This window comes from Bubalus kerabau, chromosome 4 (genome assembly GCF_029407905.1).
Source record: "Bubalus kerabau isolate K-KA32 ecotype Philippines breed swamp buffalo chromosome 4, PCC_UOA_SB_1v2, whole genome shotgun sequence".
NCBI lineage: Eukaryota > Metazoa > Chordata > Mammalia > Artiodactyla > Bovidae > Bubalus > Bubalus kerabau.
In genome coordinates, this window is record NC_073627.1 from 2,796,583 (window position 1) to 2,818,639 (window position 22,057).

Genomic DNA, 22,057 nt, shown 5'->3' on the forward strand with positions numbered 1-22,057 from the left:
TGATTTAAAAGGTGGAGAGAATGGGTTGTATCAGTTATATTAAATCAATAAACAGCTTTGGTGTGCTGTGTAAATATTTTCCGTCAATACTCTGCAGTGGTGCTTGTACATTTCAAGCTTTCTAATCGGAGACCATAAGTCAAAAATAACCTGTTCAGCAGCAATCTTTGAGGTTTTAGGAATTCTTTTTTGAAAAGATAAATCTTGATGTGTGGCAGAGGCCAACACAATACTGTAGAGTAGTTGTCCTCCAATAGTTGTGTTTTTTTCCTATACTTCTCAAAAAAAGAAAGAAAAGTAAATCAAAGTGGTTGCTGGGGAACTGTCCTGGGCATTATGGGATGTTGAGCGACAGCCTCGGTTTCTACCTGTTAGATGTGAATTACAGCCCCCAGCACCACCAGCTACGTTAACCAGAAGTGCCTCCAGACGCCCCCAAGTGTGCCCTGGACGGCAAAGCCACCTGCAGCTGGGGACCGCTGGTGGAGCCTTCCGGAGTCGCAGCACGTAGGCACAGGAGGCTTCATCGGTGGGAGCTGGAGGTCTCGTTTCGCTCAGACATGCCTTCCTGGGCCAGCCCGGCCGTGATGCTGCTGGTCTCCTTTCTCACTCATTCTTGTTTGAGCCTCAGTTGAGACGGACACTGTCTCTTCGGCTGTGCAGGCAGTGAGGTCGCTGGGTGTGGATCCGCCCGCAGTCGGCTCTCTGTCCCCGCCTCTGCCTATTCCCCTTCTCAGGCTCCCTGCCCTCTACCGCAGAGCTGCCTGGAGTCCATGGGGAGGCTGCTCTCGGCTGTTTTGATTCAAAAAGCTTCCTTTTTTTTTTCGACTTTTTTTCAATCCCAAGCATTTCAGCCGTTTCCCTCTCTGGCTCTGCATCCGGGCCTGCCCTTGATTGTTGCCCTCCATGGAGCGGGGCTCAGGTCACACCTCACAGGTCTCACTTGCTCCAGGTGGTCATCAGCGCAAATCCTGGCCACCCAATATTCTGTCACTTTTTGAGTTCCTTCCACACCAGGCAGATGTCCTTTCCATTCGTGGATGGTTTTAGGGCCCGTGGGCAGAGGGCTCTGCAGGTTGCCTCGCAAATCATACTTTTCAAAACCATCCTTTCCTCCATTCTGTAACCTGGGGTTCCAACTCCAAATAAACTTTCTTTTCTCTTCCATTTTAAGGCTGCAGGTGGATGAAGGGGTGGGTCTCTTCTCACTGTGGTTTTATGACTGTTGCCTCTGGTATCAGATGTGATTAAAGGTCTCTGTGTATAGACAGCTGGATGACAGACGCCCCTTGCGTAGTGCAGGGCCAGCAGGGGTTTCTGAGAAGAACCGCCGCTAATTCCACGGCCAGCGTGCTTTCCCGGTTATCAGCTGAGCGGTCGTCAAGCCGCAGTGACCTTAGGCATTCTACATGCGTAGTGCTTCTGTCTCAAGCAGGTTCAGCAGGGAGCATATAAAAGCAAATTGTACCTGCAAGGAGATCAGAAGCAGAGAGAACCAGGTATTGGAGACAATGAACAGACAACAACTGTAATTTAAGAAATACCTGCCTGGGTCTTTGCAAGAGGGGGTGGATTAAAAGCTGTTTTGAAGGAAAGTGAATATATATTTTGATATATAATAAAAGCTAGTTTTTATGTCATTGGTAAAGAAACATAAGGAAACACACACAGCCTTACCCTTCCTGTTAAGGTACAGAGTGATTTCAAACATCGTTGGGAAGTGTAACTGAAGAGGAAAGTCAAGGCAGGAGATTTATGTTTTCAGTACATTTTTAAAGGTGGTTCTGTTTGGTCTTCTGCAGGTTCTGAAATCCTAGTCTAGTGGAAACACAGATGGTTTCTAGATTTTAATGTGATTTTTTTTTTTTCCCTTTAAGCTTGAAGAAGAATTCCAAAGAAAGGCCAACATATCCAGAGCTTATGGTGAGTATTGTTAGGGGGTGTAGATGAGTCCATACTAACAGTTGGAACAGGGGAAGTGAATGACATCTAAATCATGATCTGGACTTCCCTGGTGGTCTAGCGGTTAATTCTCTGCCTTCCTAATGCAGTGGGTGCCAGTTCGATCCCTGGTCAGGGAGTTAAGATCCCACGTGCCTTGTGGCCAGAAAACCCGAACATAAAACAGAAGCAGTATCGTAACAAATTCAACAAGGACGTTAAAAATGGCCCACATTAAAAAAAAAAAAGTCTTTTAAAAAAGAATGTATTATTAAAAAAAAAACGCAGTCAGGCATCATCTCACATCTGGAAGGTTTGAACAATAAGAGAGGAACTCTGGGGAAGATGCAGAGAAAAGAGGCTCCCTGGTGGGATGTGAACTGGTCCAGCCAGGACAGAAAACCTCACAAAATTAAAAATAGCACCATCTGATGATTAATGATTCCACTTCTGGGCACAGATCTGAAGGAAATGAAATCACTATCTTGAAGAAATAGCTGAACCCCCAAGTTCACTGCAGCATTATTTATCTCAGCCAAGATGTGGAAACAATCTGAGTGTCCATTAGTGAATGCAGAGATAAAGAAAACATAATACATATGCACATACACACACAATGGAATATTACTCAAGCATTAAAAAAGGAAATCCTGTTATTTACAACAACGTGGGTGAAGCTTGAAGGCATTATTCTAAGTGAAATAAGTCAGACAGAAAAAGCAAATACTGCATGATCTCACTTAAATGTGGAATCTTAAAAAAACAACTTACGGAGCATACACTGGTGGTTGCCAGGGGTGTGTGGGCTGGGGGCAATGGATAAAGGTGGTCAAAGAGCACAAGTTTCTGTTTACCAGATGAGTAAGACCTGGGGTATAAAAGCACAGCGTGGGCACTAGAGTTAACACCACTCGACCGTATACTTGCAAGTTGCCAGGAGATGAGCGAGCAGAACTGGATGGTCTCAGCAGATCCTGTGGATTTTCAGTTTTTCTGGTTAAGCTTGAATTTAAGTCTGAACCATATGTCGACTGGATGACTGAATAGATGCTGGGAAGAGTTTGAGGAGAGACGGACTGGGCATCTTTGTCCCCTTTAAAAAGGCAGCCCTGGGATTTTCCTGATGGTCCAGTGGCTAAGACTCCATGCCGGTACTGCAGGGGACGTGGGTTCAATCCCTGGTCTGGGAACTAAGATCCCGAAAGCCTCACAGCCTGGCCAATAAATAAATAAATAAATAAAAATAAACCAATAAAATAGAAAGGCAGCCTCGGGACTTGCCTGGTGGTCCAGTAGTTAGGACTTTGCATTTCCACTACAGGAGTCATGGGTTTGATCCCTGGTCAGGAAACTAAATGGAGAAGGAAATGGCAACCCACTCCAGTATTCTTGCCTGGAGACTCCCAGGGACAGTGGAGCCTGGTGGGTTGCCATCTATGGGGTCGCACAGAGTCGGACACGACAAGCGACTTAGCAGCAGCAGCAGAGAACTAAGATCCTACATGTCACTCGGTGTGGCCAATAAATAAATAAAAATTTAAAAAAATAACGCAATGAAATATAAAGGCAGCCCGTGGGGACTCAGCATTCAACTAACACCCACAGTTGAGGCAGAAGGGGAGATGAGTCATGCTTGAGAAGATCTTAGCCTGCAGCACATTTGGGTTCAACATTTCCTCTCTGCTTATGTGGATAGTAGCCAGTCGGGGGCCTTTTCAATCCTGGCTACTTTGTTTTAGAATTCTTGTGCAACCCCCAGAGCATTTTAAACTTGGATTCCACATAAAGCGCAACCCGCATAGAGCAGTTTGTGGGGGGTTCTCTACTCTTGTTTTCAAGGTGCCTTTGTCACTTTTTTTTCAGATGAAAGTATGTTTGCTTTATGTATCTGACTATTGAAAATGCATACCACGTTTTCCCCCTTCCAAGTGGCTGCTTATCAGAGGTTTCAACGGAGCACACTTGAGAAAAATTGCGGAGTCCTTGCTTAACACCCTTGGGCAACTGATGTTGAAGCTGCCTTTGCAATCTGTCCGGACACCATGGGCTCTGGTGGTCTGCGCATTAGGGCTGTAGGACCGTGCAGGTCACCACCCCCACCCCCGCCTTTTACGGCAGTCGTCTTCATGGCACTGGGGATGGACTTGCCTTGTGAGGTCATGACTGCCTCCTGCTTTCCGGTGGGATTGAGGTTTCTCAGTGGAAACTCTGAGTCCAAACGCTTCAGCTGAAGCCTCAGGAAAACACATGCTGAGAGGCGATTGTTGAGGTTGTAGGAGTTGGTGAAGAGGTAGAAAAAAAAAATCCTCTTTCCAGGTGAAGAACAGTATAATTAAGGCCCCAACCCAGACATGTACCTCTTATAGAAATCCCAAATGTTTTGTTCCCTGTTTGGGTTGAGGTGTGGACAGGAAGGTCATCTCATTTGCTTTCTCTTTCAAGCTCCCACTGGGGGCCGTAACTGAGTAGGACTTGTTCTATGGGGTATGGGGCCAGCCAGCATTTTTATAAAGAATTGTTGCATAGACGGGGTTAGGGCTTCCCAGGTGACTCGTGGTAAACAAACTGTCCACGCAGGACACGCAGGTTCGATCCCTGGGTCGGGAAGATCCCCTGGAGAAGTAAATGGCAACCCACTCCAGTATTTTTCGCCTGGAGAATCCCATGGACGGGGAAGCCTGGCGGGCTACAGTCCGTAGGTTTGCAAAAGATCGGACAACAAGAAAGTAAATACTTCAGGCTCTGTGGGCTGCTGCAACTCGACTTCTGTTTTAGCGTGAGAGCTGCCATGGCCAGTGGGTAGACACAGGAGTGCGGCTGTGTACCAATAAAACTTTGTTTCAGAAACAGGCAGTCCGCTGGATTGGACCCCCAGTCCATCAATTGTTGACCCCTGTCCTAGAGGAAAACCACCAGAAACAAAACCCAGGTGACGCAAGTGATGGTCCAGGGAGGTGATTATGTCCTCTGAATGTCCTGGGATGTCCTAGATTGAACCACATTGTTCAACAGAGATGATGTTGTTGTTTAGTTGCTAAGTTGTGTCCAACTCTGTGACTTCATGGACTACAGCTTGCCAGGCCCCTCTGTCCATGGGATTTCCCAGGCAAGAACAGTGGAGTGGGTTGCCATTTCCTCCTCCCGGGGATCTTCCCCACCCAGGGGTCAAACCTGCGTCTTCTGCATTGGCAGGCAGGTTCCTTACCATCGGCCTCCAGGGAGGCCCTAGGCAGGGCTGACTGACCTCCTAAACTGTGGTCTTGCAGGGGAGCTGGAGACTCTTAGCGCTGGTGGCGAGGCTCCAGGCTGGGTGTTAAGCTCTCCCTGTACCGGGCCCCTCTTCATTAATTAATTCATGGCTGCGCGGGTCTTCACTGCTGCGCACGGCCTTCTCGAGCTGCAGCGGTCGGGCGCCTCGCTTCGTCGCGGTGCGCATGCGCCAGGGCACGCCGGCTTCCGTAGTTGTGACGCAGACGCTCTGTTGCCCCGTGACGCACGGGCTCTTCCTGGACCACGGATCTAACCCGTGTGCCCTGCGTCGGCAAGCGGGATTTTCTTGACCACCAGGGAAGTCCAGTGCCCTCCCCCCCCACCTTCTGAGACGCTCAGCCTGGGTCTGTGGTCTGGGGGCGATTCCACGGCGTCTCCTCTGCTGTGTCCTGGTTGCTATTCTTAGTCGGCCGCTTCTAGAAGGGACTGGTTCCCTCCCAGCCTTTTACAGCCTCAAAACCCACACAGGAGACACGTCACAGTTCCCATGTCCACACGCCTGCCTGCTCCCCCTGCCCCTGGCTCTCACGGTGCTTTCCCAGCCTGAGACTAAACTGAGAGGTGCCTCAGGAGTTTTTTTTTTCCTTTGAGACATCAGGTGCGGTTATTGAATTCCGTCGCAGACCTAGGCTAGATCCCCTGAGCCACCCACCGACCACAAGACAGGAGGATGCGGCGGGCGGGCGTTGGGAGTAGTCCCTGAGACACGCGGAGACCGGACGTGGCCTGTTTTGATAGTGAAAGGCTTCAAAGGACATGAAAAGATCTCTAAATGTCGAGGGGATGTGGGAAAGCTAATAAGCACGATGGTAAAACACTCGGTAAGGGTGCTGTGTAAGTGGGTAGTGATCAGAGTAGTTTATTCATCCGGGGGGCGCCAGAGGCTGCGGCCACACCTGGGGCTCTGGTTAATATAGCTATGAAGCACCCAATGGCAAAGCCAGAAAACCTCTCTCTCTTTTTTTTTTTTTTTTTTTTTTGAGTCATTGTACTTAGTGGTGACCACCGACCTTATTTGGGGCTTGCTTTCTTTGTTCCTTTCCTCTTTGCATTGTTTTCTAAAATGTCCATGGGTGGGCATTCTAGGTTCCCACAGGGCTGAGTCATCCAGCTCTCTGCTCTCAGGTTTAAAACAAATATAATTAGGAAACCTAGAGCTAGGCAACACGTAGGCTGTGAACAAAAATCCTCAAAGTCAGGGGAAGCGGAGTGAGTCACCTACACGTCTGTGTGCAGAAACGCTCATATTTAGCTGTTGACGGGTCGCTGAGAGGAGCAATGCCTCCAGACAGTTGGGAGGGGGCCCTGCTAGCTCAGGCTCTCAGTTCCGCCTGGAGGAATTGTTCTTTTTGGTTTGATCGCTTGGTTCTGATTGTACTGGGAGGACTGTGGACCGTGAGCTGATGTGTCCACTCTTAACTGGAGGTGTGAGGTTCCCGTGTGTCAGCCAGGCGCTGTCCGTCACCGAGTTGAGCTATTCGAGGAGGATGGCCCTGGGGCAGAGCCTCTAGCTTCGTTTCCTTCAGAATCGTTTTGAAACGGGTGGCTTCCTGTGTTGGACCATGCTTCTTCCCCCAGCAAAGAGCAGGACGTGATGTCAAGTTTACGGAATCTGAGCAGCATGAGCAGAGACCACCTTTTTGCTTCTTGGTTTTTAATCTCCAAGATGAATTTTCTCCACCCAGACCTAGGGTTGGGCAGGCTACTTTATTTTCCACAAGGATCAGATCATCATGGAGAGACATAAGGATCACTTGTCATCAACGTGCTGTGCTTAGTGGCTCAGTCACGTCCGACTCTTTGTGACCTCATGGACTGTGGCCCTCCAGAGTCCTCTGTCCATGGGATTCTCCAGGCAGGAATACTGGAGTGGATTGCTATGCTCTCCACGGAATCCTCCCAGGGATTGGACCCAGGTCTCCCACATTGCAGGCGGGTTCTTTACGGTCTGAGCCACCAGGGAAGCCCTGTTATCAATAGAAGTGATGTAAAAAGTAGCACTGCTAGCTGTTTGAGTGCAAACCAGCTCTCCAGTGTTAAGCACGAGCAACGCCTGTTCATTGTTCCAAAAACTGGTTTCTCATTCTACCACTCACTTCTTGGGAACTGAATGAGTGTAAATCTCTAAAATTTCTTATTATTTTGCCACTTTGTCTGAAAATTACTTTCTAGGTGACAGGGTTATTTGTAAACTGAATCTTTGAGCCATCTTTGCTCTGCCTTGTATTTACCCATTGATGGGATGTATACGGGCTTCCCAGGTGGCACTAGTCGTAAAGAACCTGCCTGCCAGCGCAGAAGCCCTAAGAGACATGGGCTTGATCCCTGGGTGGGGAGGATCCCCGGGAGAAGGGAATGGCAACCCACTCCAGTATTCTTGCCCAGAGAATCCCATGGACAGAGGAGCCTGGCAGGCTACGGTCCATCAGGTAGCACAGAGTTGGACATAACTGAAGCAGCTTACCAAGCCTGCTTAGCACACATGCGTGGGATGTATATAGCCTAGTTACATACGTATATTTTAAGGCAGTGGATACTCTGGCATGGAATCAAAAAGCGATACCGAGATAGGAGGAGCAGCAGCTAAATTACATCTTTAAGAATTTGCATCCCTGAGCGTGTACTTGGTTTGGGAAGGGGTAGAAAGAATCTAGTTTAAGCCTGATGGGGATACTTGGTCTGTTAACTAACCACATCTGTCCATTGCTAATCTCATGCGTTGTCAGAGACCAGTATTAACAGAAGGCATTTTTCTTTTCTTCACCAGCAACATCCGTTTTTCACCGTACACGAATCCAAAGCGACAGACGTGGCATCTTTTGTAAAATCGATTCTTGGAGACTAAAAACAATGGACTCCATCGGTTGACCCTCCTGTGGATTGGTGGGTTTACAGGCTGATGTTCACTAAAGCGCCAATAGAAACTCATCTTTGAGATAATTTAACCCTGCCTCTCAGAAGGTTTTTTTCTTCCCCATTTTCTCTTTTTTCCCCTCCAAAGGGGGCCTTGGAATCTATAGTTATAGAATGAACTGTCTAGATGGATGAAATATGATAAAGGCTTAGGACTTAAAAAGGTGATTAAATATTTAATGATGTGTCATATGAGTCCATAAGCTTTTCAGACTTCTGTTCTTTACGAAACGGATACATTGGTAAAAAGGTAAAAACGGTGCTACAGTAATGATGAAATTGTAAGTAGATCTGTGGTCTGTCCCACTTGTTATTTTAATATTTATGTTTAAGCGGTTGACAAGGTTCCATTTGATGCGAGGAGGGAGAGACGAAAGACAAGATTGGGTTGGCAGTATTTATGGGCTTTTTTATTTTTTAAGTTCGATCGTGTCTGTGGTCCAGAAGAAATTATTTCGTGTGCATCTTTGGGATTCTGATAAAAGTAGCCACCAGGCGCTCGCGTGGCGCGTCTGTTCCAGCTGCTGTAGCTGCTGCCGTGTTCCTCCATTTCTGCTCCATCCGGGGTCGTAACCGCGTATTCCGGTGAAGCGGCAACGTTGCCTGGTCATACACTATTTCCTAACTTTGGAAGACAAAAAATCACTCTTGTCACAGCTCAGAGAGTCACAGATCTGACTGTTCTGTTGGCCTTTGTGGTGTAGGAATAATGGAATGTGATTTGCGATGTGGTTTTCCATCACCTATCTATCCTTCTATGCGCGTGCGTGCGTGCGTGCGTGTGTGTGTTTGTGTGTGTGTGAGACGTCACAAATTCTGCAAATGGCTATTATAAATAACATCCATCTTTGGTAAGGAGGAGGTTTCCCAGTCCAGAGGGGGAGTTTGTCTCCCCACCCAGAGAACCAGTGCCTGCCTCTGCTGTGGCCTCCCCAGGGACTGCCTTTGCCCTTAATGTCATCTTGCTTCTTTTGGTTTGGTCACGGAGGAAGCCTTCTTGTAAAGGGAAGGGCTGCAGTAGAAGAAAAATAAAGGCAGGGAGCAGTTTCTTGATGAGGTGGGAAGATCATGGGGGCGCTGGCTGAATTCTTGGGGACCGACGGCTGAGCCCAGGGCGCGCCCTCCTTTGGCGGTGGCTCGCTCCGCGGCGGGAGGCTGCCTCCGTGGTGGATTCCCAGCAGCTGACGGAGCAGCAGCAGCTCTTTCTCGTGGCCAGAGACCCCCGTGGGTTCTCTGCTCTGGGGTCTGGGTTCTTGGAAGGTCAAGGAGTGAAGTGGTCCACAGAGAAGATACAACCCGTGACTACCAGGGAGTGTTGCTTTGGGACGTTGTGTTAATACAAAGCTACTCCTGCTGCACAAGGACAGAGGGATTTTATTTAAAAAGAGATTTTAAAAAGTTTCCAAAGAGAACATGGTCTGCTCCTTTCTTTGCCTCAAGTTCACAAATAGGGAGAGAGCGTTGCTCCCTTGAGCGCTCTGAGTGTAGTCCTGTCTTTCTCTTTTGGCTTTTGAAGTGCATTCCTGTCTTTTTTTTTTTTTTTTCTCTGCATTTGCTCCTTGTTCTCGGCATCCGGCTCACGCCCAGAGAGAGGAAGGCACATCCGTCCACTTGTTCATCTTCGTTTCCAAGACACACCTGTTTGATAAACGTCCAACTCATCTACTTTGATGCTACTCCCGTCTCATCTTTTTCCAGCCAGAAAAAAAGGGAATTATCCCAGTGGTCATGGCCATTCACTTTCCTACTGTTCTTTCTAAATCTGGAAGTTTCTGTCTTTGAGATGCAGAGGGAAGAAAATCACAAGAATAACGCATTCATCTTCTTAAAAAGAAAATAGAAAGAAAAAAAATCAGGCCATTTCATGACAGCTTTTGGTGAAATTTTTAAGCAAAACGTCTCTCTGGTCTGAGTCAGGTGACTCTTGCCTCTTGTCCAGAGTGATTTTTACTTTCAAATATTCTTAACTAACCGTGTTCCTCATGTGTTTACCTCTGCTGTCAGTGAGTCCAGGGCCTGAGCTTGCAAAACAAGCACACTTGGGTGGAGAAGGAGTAGGTGATGGTTCTCAACCCGGATGCACAGTGGAATCCCTGGGAGCATGTTAACACTCAATACCGAGGGCCCAGAGATTCTCACTGAATTGGTCAGGGTAGGACCTGGCAGTTGGTATTTTTCACAAGTCACTTGTGTGTTCTGACCTGCAACAGGTTGAGAATACTGGTCTACTCCCCACTAAAGAGAGATGGAATACTGATTTGAAATTAGGGATACCTTTTCCCTGTAGAAACAATGTATTCCATGGTGATGGGGTATCTTATGTCCTAACGTAGAATGGCCTGATAGCCTTACAAGTCGAAATTTTATTTTTTTTTAGAACTGTTATAAGTTCTAAATAACTAATTCTGAAATAAAGAGATGCATAATCTATATTTAAGTTGATATGTTAGGAATCTCATGTACATACAGATATATGTTTGTGTGTGTATGTGTGTGTGTGCGAAGAAAGAGAGAAGATATTCCTATCCAAGGATGATATGCAAAATAGTGGACTGGCCACAAAGTTCATGCCCGTTTTCCCATGTGCTTAGATGTGCTCAGCAGTTCTGACTCTTTGTGACCCCATGAACTGCAGCCCACCAGACTCCTCTGTCCATGGGATTCTCCAGGCAAGAATGCTGGAGTGGGCTGCCATGCCCTCCTCCAGAGGATCTTCCCAACTCAGGGATCAAACCCAGGTCTCCCACATTGCAGACAGATTCTTTAGCATCTGAGCCACCAGGGAAGCCCGAGAATACTGGGATGGGTAGCCTATCCCTTCTCCAGCAGATCTTCCCAACCCAGGGATCGAACCTGTGCCTCCTGCATTGCAGGCCTATTCTTTACCAGCTGAGCTACCAGGGAAGCCCAGTTTTTCTGTAAGATGTTATATTATGGAAAAATCCAAATAAGCTTCGTGGCCAGCACACTATTTAATGTGCTATCAGCATGGACTATCTGGATATCAGCCTTGCCTATAATTATCAGTGTATTAGAAAGTCCATATATCTCTATAAAAGAGATCCTGTTCTTTTTCCCCCAAAATCTATTTGATTTGGTGTGATATAATTACCCATATTATATAGACTTATACAAATATCCATCTCTCTCTATATTGTTGACTTCAGAGGTATGCCAAAAATAATGGGAATGACTTTTAGGACAATGGCCACTTATGTGTATGTATCATTACTGCCCTTCAGAGGAGTCATCTTCAGGGTTATTTTCTAGAATATTTTGGTCACTTCTCTTTCAGAAAAGGCTTCAGTATCCATTTCCTCTCCCATATGTGTAATATGTGGAATGCTAATTACTCCTTAGTGGTTTGTTTCTTTTAATAAAAATCCTTACCAGGTAAATTTCCCTCTTTGTTTTACCTACTTGGTTTCTCAGACTTAGCATCAAGTAGTGTTTGGCAAATTCTAGAAGGCAAATTTGCCCCCAGAACTGGAGTTTTACCATTAAAACTTAAAAAATATATATTTTATTGATGTTTTTGGTTAAAAAAATCTACTACCAAGGAGCCTAACATTTCATAACCAGTGAAACTTTTAAATGTCTTAAAAAACACCATGGGCTCTGAAGATAATCTCAAATGTAGATTTCTCAAAAAAGTGTGTGTTGTGCTTTTATGCAAAGTCAACCTTCCTGGAATAAATATAGAGCCTCCCCAAGGGCGACTAAAGGAGAAAGAACTCATACAGGTGTGTGTATATGATGGCAAAATATGAGTGAGATTGTCCCGTTTCCCACCTGGCAAGAGCTCTCAGCCTCTGTGGGGGAACCATCCATTATCCATCCATTATTCTAGTGACTATGTTTGGTCACACTGATGTAATCAAAACAAATTGGTTAAATCTGCTGCTATCTTGCTTGCACAGTCTGAGATGGAAAATGAGTGTGTGTGTGTGTGTGTGTAGCTCAAAATCATTGGTCTTTTACTGTTCTTGTATATTCTGCAAGCCTAACCTCCGACGTTCATATGCCAGACAGTCCCAAACATCTGTTCAGGGCGCCAATCGATTATGTTAGTAATGTTTTCCATGGTGTTCTAGGCAAAAAGAAATACTTTATAGTTCCATTTATTAAGTCGTTGTTGTTCGGTCACTAAGTCATGTCCAGCTTTTTGAAGCCCCACGGACTGCAGCACCCCGGGCTCCTCTGTCTTCCACTATCTCCTGCAGTTTGCTCAACCTCATGGCCATTGAGTCGGTGATGCTATCCAACCATCTCATCCTCTGCCGCCCCCTTCTCCTTTTGCCTTCGATCTTTCCCAGCATCAGGGTCTTTTCCAAAGAGGCGGCTCTTTGCATCAGGTGGCCAAAAGTATTAGGGCTTTAGGTTCAGCATCAGTCCTTCCAATGAATATTCAGGTTTGCTTTCCTTTAGGGTGGACTGGTTTGATCTCCTTAGGTACTTCTTGTGTCTTAATACAGGAAAAACAAGAAAAACCCAGAACTTCCTAAGTAACCCCCAGGGTTTGTGGCTTTGGTCAGGCCGTCATGATCTTGTCTGTTTTTTTTTTTTTTTTTTTATTCCATTTGCTTGCTATTCTTCTGCTGGTTACAGATGACCTGTGACCTGCGCTGACTTTGACACTTCTGTGGAAAAGAACCGATGCAACCATTTCATTCATCAAAAGTAAGAATCAGCAGTTTTGCATTGGTCTTGGTTACAGGGACTCTATTGTTCTCAAATCTTGAAACAGCGAGGGGTAGCTAAAAGAACTTGTCACAGAGCTCCCATTGGAAAGCTAAGACCTGGTAATACAACTTCCTGTTTGGCCTTCAGAGAAGAGCATCTGGGTTCGAGAGGGCTTGCTCTGAAATCGTATTCTACTGTGACCGGAAGTCAGCAACTAGCGCCATGGGGTCACTGTCGTGTCTGTGTTGGAGCCTGCGAGCTCTGTCAACAGAGTGAGTGAAGCCACTGCCTCAGGGGCTCGTCTCTGGACTTTGGAGTTGAAGGCTGAGCGGTCATGAGAAATTATGTCTGGGCCTGGAGGAAAAGACAGGTGCCAGGACAGGAACCCCGTGGAAGAGCAGGCTGACACAGACAGGTATATCCCTTCGTATATTTTCAACGTTACTATCAAGATGATCTCCTATGGGGAAATCCATCAAAAAGCCAAACCTTTATTATTCTTTTTTTCCTTAAAAATACGGAACTATAAGAGAATTCAAAAAGTACCATTGATTTGGATGTCAGAAAATTTCCTCGTTTCCCTACTGTTACTGATTCTACGGAGACCATTTTAAACAGATGGCACCCTGAAAAAAGTACATGATTAGAGGGGTGATAAAGCCTTTTGAGATGTATCTGTCAGCTGCTTTCTGGGTAAAGAAAAATGAACACAAAACTGAGCCCCCTCATGTTATTTCTGGGGACAAATATTTTTTAATAGCGGTGGACACCAAAGTTTTTCTGGGGAACATGCTTTTTCCACAATGCAGAAAACTGTGAATGTTTATAGAAATACACTCCAGGTCTTCACCAGAAGAACTAGAATTTATAATTTATAAAAAAGAAATGCTCAAACCTAGTTTGAATTTTTAGAAATGGTGTGGAAAAATGGTGGTTTTCTTTTCTTTTTTTTTCTGATCTCAAGTTGCCTGTTGTGTGTTCCATTCTTGGAGGTGAGTGTGAGCTGAGGACACTGAAGTGCTTCCAGACTATATTCATTGGTGTTTCTTGGGGGTCTCTGTCATAAGGGGGAGGGATGAGAATGTGGAAAACGTCAACCTTGCCTTTCTGAAACCCCTGTCAAACGCTAATCAGAATATTTGGCTACCAGTCTTGTTCTCTTTAACTGGAAATCTCTGTGGCTGTTAGAGGCTTGGAAATGGGATGAAATGCCCATTGAGGACCCTCAACAGCCCAAGAATCTTGGAAATATATCCAACAATATCTTACGTGTCCTTGCTGACTGCTGTCTTGAGGGTGCCCATGGGGCTTGAAGGTGGAAGGGCAGGAAGAGAGGGTCGTGTATTTTCATTTTTAAACGTGAATGATTCAAAAGAAAATGCAGAAATTGATCTACGATGGCCATGCATGTAGATCCTTAAACTGGTTATTACTTTAAAGTGGTCAAGAGGAACCTGATCCCAGTGATGAGGCGGTGGTATGACTGGGCTCTTGATGAGCAGTGGGATTTCAGAATCTACATCTGCAGAGGCGGTGGTTGTCGTTTCTGTTCACTGACACGTGGGGAAAAGTAGAGCTCTTCGGATAGTGTTGGCACCGAGAAGGGTATGATCTGAGATGCAGGCTGGCAGCTACCATGGCTGGGCTTTGCAAAGGCTGCAGGTGGAGCCCAGGAGCGGGCTCCCCGGGGCGGCCCTGGAAGCTGAAAACACAGCATCTGTCATGAAGACGCGCTTAGACATCACGAGGATGGAATCTCGGGCCTTCTGCACACTCTTTGAGCCTGCGCTGAATTCTGACTGTTACCAAACCAAATTTGCCAGCTGGAGTTTCACAACAGCCACTCTAGAACACTATTTGTGTCAAAAATTACATTTGGCAACAATTTGTCACGCGCTCAGCCAACCTCTGTGTGAAAGCCACCTGCAGAGGTTCAGTTAAGAAAATTCAGCTTACCTGTCCGCTTATCCCTGTGTCTGTCTTATTCCCTCGTCTCAAATTTATTTTCTGAGTGGAGTGATTTTTCCTCTATGAACTGAAATGATGAAGTGATGTTTTAATAAAATAGGTATTTTTAGAGGAAAAAAATGTTTTCCTTCTGTAATTAACTTCCACTATTGGGACATATTCCCCACTCTACAGACCATCATGGGGGGTGGTCATTGAAAGCTGGAAGAGGGGTAAGGGGTAGGCTTCAAATGGTTTATTTAAGTACGTGAGTGTTTTTCTGTATATTTTGTGCAAATATTGATGATGTGCTCAGTATATACCTAGTCAGTGGAGCTTGGCTTGATAAGAATTCTAGTTTGACAGGTGGGGTTCCCCAGCTTCCTTTGTGCTTCGATTTGAAAATGCTGCTTCTGTTGAATAATCTGGGGCTTCCCTGGTGGCTCAGAGGGTAAAGAATCCACCTGCCAATGAAGGAGACCCGGGTTCGATCCCTGAGTCAGGAAGATCCCCTGGAGGAGGGCATGGCAACCCACTCCAGTATTCTTGCCTGGAGAATCCCACAGAGGAGCCTGGTGGGCTACAGTCCTTGGGGTTGTAGAGTCAGACACGACTGCAGCGACCAAGCAGAGCACAGCCTGGTTGGTTGACTGTGTTCCCGCGCTGCACCCCAGCTTTGTCTCTCAGCCATGTTTATTGTGAAGACAGCGGGTTGGCAGGTGGAAACATGCCCAGTCTTTATAGTCCTTTGATGCTAGAAGGAGCAATTCTATTTGCTGGGCAGGAGACCCTGCCATCTCTCCCCAGAACCTGAACTATCCTGAAAGGAGATTGGAGAGGGTGTCACCCTATTCTTCGAAACCCGTCTCTGATGCTCTGTCTCCTCGGAATGGGAAATAGAAGAGTGAGTCTCACTCACGGATTCCCTCATCCGCCGGCTCTCTTTCCTGCCATGAAGAGCCCCCTGCTAGCTTTCCTGGTGGAATCCATTTCTTCTGTGTGGACTGCCACGTCTTTTCTTCATGGCCGAGGCAGGCTGGCTGTAGAGGTTGGAATTCGTTAGCTGTTGATAAAGTGAAGAGCTCTGAAGGCTGTGTGTGGACTGTTTCCATGTCTTTGAGGTGCGCAAGTCTCTGTTTTGACCTTGGGAACTTTTTGCTCTTGAGCTGGGGGAGGAAAGAAGAGCTTGAGGGGCGTGTCCTCAACTCTGTTTTCCTCTATGGAAACGTGAGCTAAGCTTCCTTAAGGGGAAACCTTTCTCCCACTGTGTAAGGAAAGGGGAATTTTGAATATCAATTGAGAACTTTCAGCCAAAGCTCTGGTATTGTGTTTAAGAATACCTGTTTTTTAGGGAGGTGTGCCTTGGATAGTCTTTCCTCTATTAGCTTTTTGGTTTTATTCTAGCTTTCCTGTTACCCAGATTGTGTGTGTTGCTGTTTTCTTTTGAACCACTGCTTGTTGTGGGGGCTTCCGTGGTGGCTCAGACTGGAAAGAATCTGCCTTCAATGTAGGAGGCCCAGGTTCAATCCCTGGGTCTGGAAGATCCCCTGGAGAAGGGAACGACAACCCACTCCAGTATTCTTGCTTGCAGAATACCATGGACAGAGGAGCCTGGCGGACTCCAGTCCATGGGGTCACAAAGACTTGTTGTATTTGGGAGTGTTCTCACAAAATTTTGAAACCAAGGAAATAACTAGTGTGCAGGATTTGAGGTGGGCACAAAAAGTATTAGCATTGATGTAAGTTAACTTTTAGTAGAGTAACCAGAAATGCATTGAATTGAGCAATAATGTGGCTTGAAAGAAGTCACGGTTGTTTTTAACACTGGGGGAAGCCACCTGTCCTAGACCCTTATTCTTGAGAAATTCATTTTCTCATGCAAATTACCATTGAGGCGGGGGGTGGGGGGCATACTTCAGAACCTGGATGACTGACCTCTCAGAGTCAACTAACACGGAATTATTGCCAAAGGTGGGGTAATTTTGCCTTATCCAGGTCATTCAATGGTGGCATTTCCAGTCAGGGTATCTTGTGAAAAGCATGGCTTTATAATCCTCCCCACTCTCTGGTCTAAGAGCACAGTAAAGGAAGAATGAGTTCCTTATGTGCCACGAAATAGTTCTTTGAATCTGTGTTCTTGACCAAGGAAATGGTAAGATGTCGAACCTTGTGATGGTTATGTGGTTCCTATGGCGACCGCTCTGGCCCGCCTCCCACCACCTCAAGGGAAATGAGAATTTTCAAAAGAAAATGGAATCGGGAACTCAGGTCTCACTTGGACTCGTCGGGTGAGGAGGTGACTCTTGGACTTCCTGTCTCAGGACATTCTCCGCTTTCCTGCTGCTACTACGAATGGACTGCAGATACTCTGTCTCTAGGTGTTTCTGCTCGTGTGTGTAAGACCTCACACTGGGGATGCTCTTTTCCACGTCGTGCTCCTCTAGGAATGGACTCAAACAGCACAATGAAGGTGGGAGAAGATGGTGACAATGTCAGGAGACACTTGGCCACCTCTTTCTGTCAAAGTGCTTGCTCTGATGCTCATGGCTAGGACAAGGAACTAAGTCTTCAGAAGCCAGGGGTCCTCGAAAGAAAGGGTGTGTTGGCCTCATCAGAAAATGTACAACCAATAAAAGACATTTTAAGAAGGGCTATGAGTCCGTGTATTAATTGAGTTGTTTGTGGAAACGCTTTGTTCCAGGGATGCTCCTTTTATGTGTAAACCCCTGCAGTTGAAAGCTTGGCTGTATTCTCTTGTTTGCCTCCCATTGAAACTACCCAACTTCCAAAACATAATGGACCAAAACAGAATGGAACAGCAGTGTTACAGCCTTGAAGACGCAATAGAAAGTCATTTCATCTGTAAGGAAATTCAGAGTCAATATTCTTATAGGCAATATTCCTAGGTTAGTGAAGGCCAGTATTTCATGATTCAAATCGGACGGCTTGTGGTGGGGAGGAATCTAAATGGCTTAAATGCAAAGATGAAGATCAAGACTTCTTGGCTTCTGCGTGCTCCTGATTATGAACTATCAGGTCATCTAGTTGTTTGCATTCTTCCCAGTCCAGTATGGAATATATGTTGTTGTTGTTCAGTCACTCAGTCGTGTCCGACTCTTTGCAACCCCTTGGGCGCCAGGCCTCTCTGTCCATCACCAACTCCCGGAGTTTACCCAAACTCATGTCCATCAAGTCGGTGATGCCATCCAACCATCTCATCCTCTGTCATTCCCTTCTCCTCCTGCCCTCAATCTTTCCCAGCATCAGGGTCTTTTCCAATGAGTCAACTCTTCCCACCAAGTGACCAAAGTTTGGAGGGTCAGCTTCAGCATCAACCCTTCAAATGAATATTCAGGATTGATTTCCTTTAGGATTGACTGGTTTGATCCCCCTGTGGTCCAAGGGACCCTCAAGAGTCTTCTCCAGCACTGCAGTTTGAAAGCATCAATTCTAATACCAGGAAATTTGTTTTCCAGCATCAGGCGGTGCCACAATGTGGATGTTATGGGGGGGAAATGTTATTACAGGTAAATATGGTCGGGTCTGCAGAGTTCTCTGATTTCTCCTGAGAACCGAGTGACTGGACCTAATTGACTTGTATCCACATGACTCTAGTTTAGAGAATTGCTGGATCTTAATGTTACCGATTTGAGTGGGTCCCGATTATACTTGGAGGCACGTTCATCTCTCTCTGGATTATTGCTTAAACAAGTTGGTATTGCTGAGTCAAGAGTTGCCTCTTTTAAAAGTCCCTAGTGTTTTAGACTCTTGCTCCTTGGAAGAAAAGCTATGACAAACCTAAACAGCATATTAAAAAGCAGAGACCTCACTTTGCTGGCAAAGGTCCATAAAGTCAAAGCTATGGTCTTTCCAGTAATCATGTACAGATTTGAGAGTTGGACCAAAAGAAGGCTGAGTACTGAAGAATTGATGCTTTTGAACTGTGGTGCTAGAGAAGACTCTTGAAAGTCCCTTGGACCATAAGGAGATCAGACCAGTCCTAAACGAAATCAACCCTGAATATTCATTGGAAGGACTGATGCTGAAGTTGAAGCTCCAATACTCTGGCCACCTGATGTGAAGAGCTGACTCATTAGAAAAGACTGGGAAAGACTGAAGGCAAAAGGAGAAGGGGGTGGCAGAAGATGAGGTGGTTGAATGGTACCATGGACACAATGGACATGAGCTCAAGCCAACTCCAGGAGATAGGGGAGGACAGGGAGGCCTGGTGTGCTGCAGTCCATGGGGTTGCAAAGAGTCCAGCATGACTCAGCGACTGAACAGCAAGTATTTCATCTCAGCTATACATCATTTCTACAGTTGGTTGGAATACAAAGTGGAGGGCTTAGCTTCTGCAGACATAATTTAAGTGACTTTGCAGTGACCACAGACTATTTAGGTGGGTTTTGAAGTCCTTTTCCTCCTGGACAGTGTTGGGATTGCTGCAATCCATCATGTCTTAGGTGCTGCCTTCCTTGGCTTTAGGAATTGTAAGTTCCTCTAAGGGGTGCAGGTATGTGGAAGAGAAAGGTGCCAACAGACAGGCTTCTTGGCATCGCAGGTGAGGGGCATTCACCCACTTTGCCACAGCTATTCCTTTTCCCCACAGGAATCTAGAGCCATTCTTTATAATCATACTTTAAATTACCATTGGAGAGTTAAAATATCTTTCTTTCTATGGGCATAGTGCATTTTTCTTTGCATACCATCCAAATGACTCGTTGTTTATTTGAGATTTTGTAGGAAACTAAGTTTAATGTGGAAAATGGAGAAAGGCAATGCGGTTGAGAGCAGAAGGTATTTGTGGTGGTTTCTTGGTGTTTTGGTCATCTCTGTGCCAGAGCAAACCTCAGAACTTTGGAGTTTTAAAAACAATGCTCTCTGACTCCTTCTCCCAGTCCTGTGGGTTGATGGGCTCAGCAGGGTGGTCTTTGCTAGCATCTCCCACGCAGCTGGAGTCAGGGAACTGGGGTGAGAGTCATGAGGGCCTCTTCCTTCGCACACAGCTGGGCTGGGGTGGACCAGGGGCTAAGGAGGCCTTTCTCTCCTCCCGTGTCCTCTCCAGACGCACAGGGTCCTCACAGACCAGCTGTCTTGGAGGACTCGGAATTCCCCCATGGCTGCTGGATTTCCCCAGAAGTGTTGATCCAAAAGGTCCAGGTAGAAACTTGGAGGAAACAATATCGTGCAATTTCCACTGTGATTACTGGGACGTATTCCATGGTGTTTCACGGTGGAGGTGTCTTAGAAGACTAGTTGTCATGCTTGGGCTGTCCCATACAGTTAGAATAGACTTGGATGGTGTTCTGTCGTTCCTAAGTTGGTGTCCAGAGGTGGTGGACAAAGTGTGTTTCAATTAATGATGAAATTAGTTTCCTTTCATTTATCATCTCTTGTTCTGTCAAGGAAAGCTCTTTAGGTCCAAGGAATGTTTTCCTGTAGGAAGTGAGTTAGCCATTTCTGCCTAAGCTGTAGGTGGAATTTCAGTGGCACAGGAGGGAATTAAATATTGACACGGATGACTCACAAAACTCCAATCAGCACTTCCCCGCCCCCCCAGGTGCTTACGGCTCGTAAATGTTTGCTGAGGAGGTGTTTTCTCCTCCAATGGAAACAGTTTGGTTTTTTCTTATTTAAAAAAATAAAACATTATGTGAAAACTCAGAGACTTACATGCAGGAAAATAAATATTATCCACTCATCTGAGTTAGTTGTTCATGTACTCTTTAAAACATATTGTCCCATACTACCTACACACACATGCATGCATACAAAACCCAAGTGGGGTTGCTACCTGCCTTGCTTTGCAGATGATATCACGGGCATCTTATGTCAACGAATGTAGATGTCAGCAGCATTTTTAACAGCTGTATAATATTCCAACACACATATTTAACTGCTTCTATTGGTGGAGTTTATTATTTTCTTTCAAGTGCTTTGGCAATTATCCTTATTCCTACATACTTATGCATGAAGCTTATTGTCTTGGAAAGTTTTAAAGAACTGAAGGACCTCAAACACTGTCCCTTGTGCTGAACACCAGCAAAGGGTTCACTTGTTTCAACACAGCTCTCTCCTCCCATTCTTCTGCTGCTTGCCTCTCTCCAGGTCCAGTTTTCAACTAAGAGATCAGATTTGTCCAGCAACAAACCCAAATGAGGAATGTGTACTCCTGGGGCCTGCCTACACAATGGTGTCCTGGTGGTCATTCAGGAAATAAGTTGGGAGTGTTTAAGATTTTCCCAACCAGGGTTCAAACCCAGGTCTCCTTCATTGCAGGAGGATTCTTTACCATCTGAGCCAACAGGAAAGCCCAACATGTATGTATATATATATATATACATATATACACACACACACATTTAACACACACACACACACATTTAAACAAACATCCCCACTCAGAGTGCTGGTTAAATGCAGGCCCCACTGTATTGCAGGATTATTGGAAGGTAAAAGGGAAGAGTGCCCCTGATTCATGAACAGCTTTACACCAGTTAGAGCCGAGCAGAGTTTTATTGATTTCAAACGGAATGCTGCTTCAGGGATGCAAAGCATCGTGTCGGCTTCATAGTGAAGGAGGTGGTGACATCACAGGCTCACAGAATGACCTAAAAGAAATCTGCTTCCAAACCCTGTGACTTCCTGTATCATCTGGGCCTTCGTGCACCTCGCCTTGGGTTTCTTTGCACCAACTGTGCAGACAGAAGCTTCCCGGGAGAGTGGCCTCTCTCCCCCCCACCGGAGATGGCCTCAGCGCCTCGTGCGTCTCGCCTCAGTCAGCTGAGCTCAGGGCGGCTCATTTTCCTCCTTTCAAGAGCGAGCCTGTGGCCTGGGAGGCAAAGAGTTGTCCATAGACGAGAACGGGCTAAACCACTTGACCTTTTCAGCAGCTGCAAAACTGTTTACTGAGGACATGCCATCTCCCTTGGCATCTCCAATTTGGCAGCTGGAGAAGGCAGGCCGGTGACATTGCGTGCTTTCGAAAACTTCTGAACAATTCACAACTTTCGCCATAAAGTGGCTAAATTGGTCTCGCTAGTCAGATAGTGATCTTTGGAAAGACTCTCTTCTCCTTAACTCGTTCACTGGAATCAACAAAAACACTGATTTTTGCCAGAGCCTCTGACTCCCTAAACTATAAACAAGAATAGACGAGATCAGTTTCAAGCCACAGACCCAGGGCAAGTGGCAAAGTCTGTTTGCAATAGCAGAGAACATGAATTTTGTTCATGCATGTAAGCAATTTCTCGAAAATTAAGCAGCCTGTGAGTTTTAATTTAGCTTATCTGAAGATTACGTG

General features: G+C 46.0%; 1 protein-coding gene across 4 annotated transcripts in view; it reads left to right on the plus strand.

Moving 5' to 3' along the window:
* MAP2K6 (mitogen-activated protein kinase kinase 6) overlaps positions 1-20,723 on the plus strand; it is a 118,783-nt gene extending 98,060 nt beyond the window's left edge. For all 4 annotated transcript variants that reach the window (XM_055575012.1, XM_055575014.1, XM_055575013.1 and 1 more), the window contains exons 11-12: positions 1,878-1,923; positions 7,979-20,723. In XM_055575012.1, coding sequence (XP_055430987.1) covers positions 1,878-1,923; positions 7,979-8,056 — 124 coding nt within the window. In that variant the 3' untranslated portion in view covers positions 8,057-20,723. The remainder of the gene's footprint in view (positions 1-1,877; positions 1,924-7,978) is intronic.
* The last annotated feature ends 1,334 nt before the right edge of the window (positions 20,724-22,057 follow it).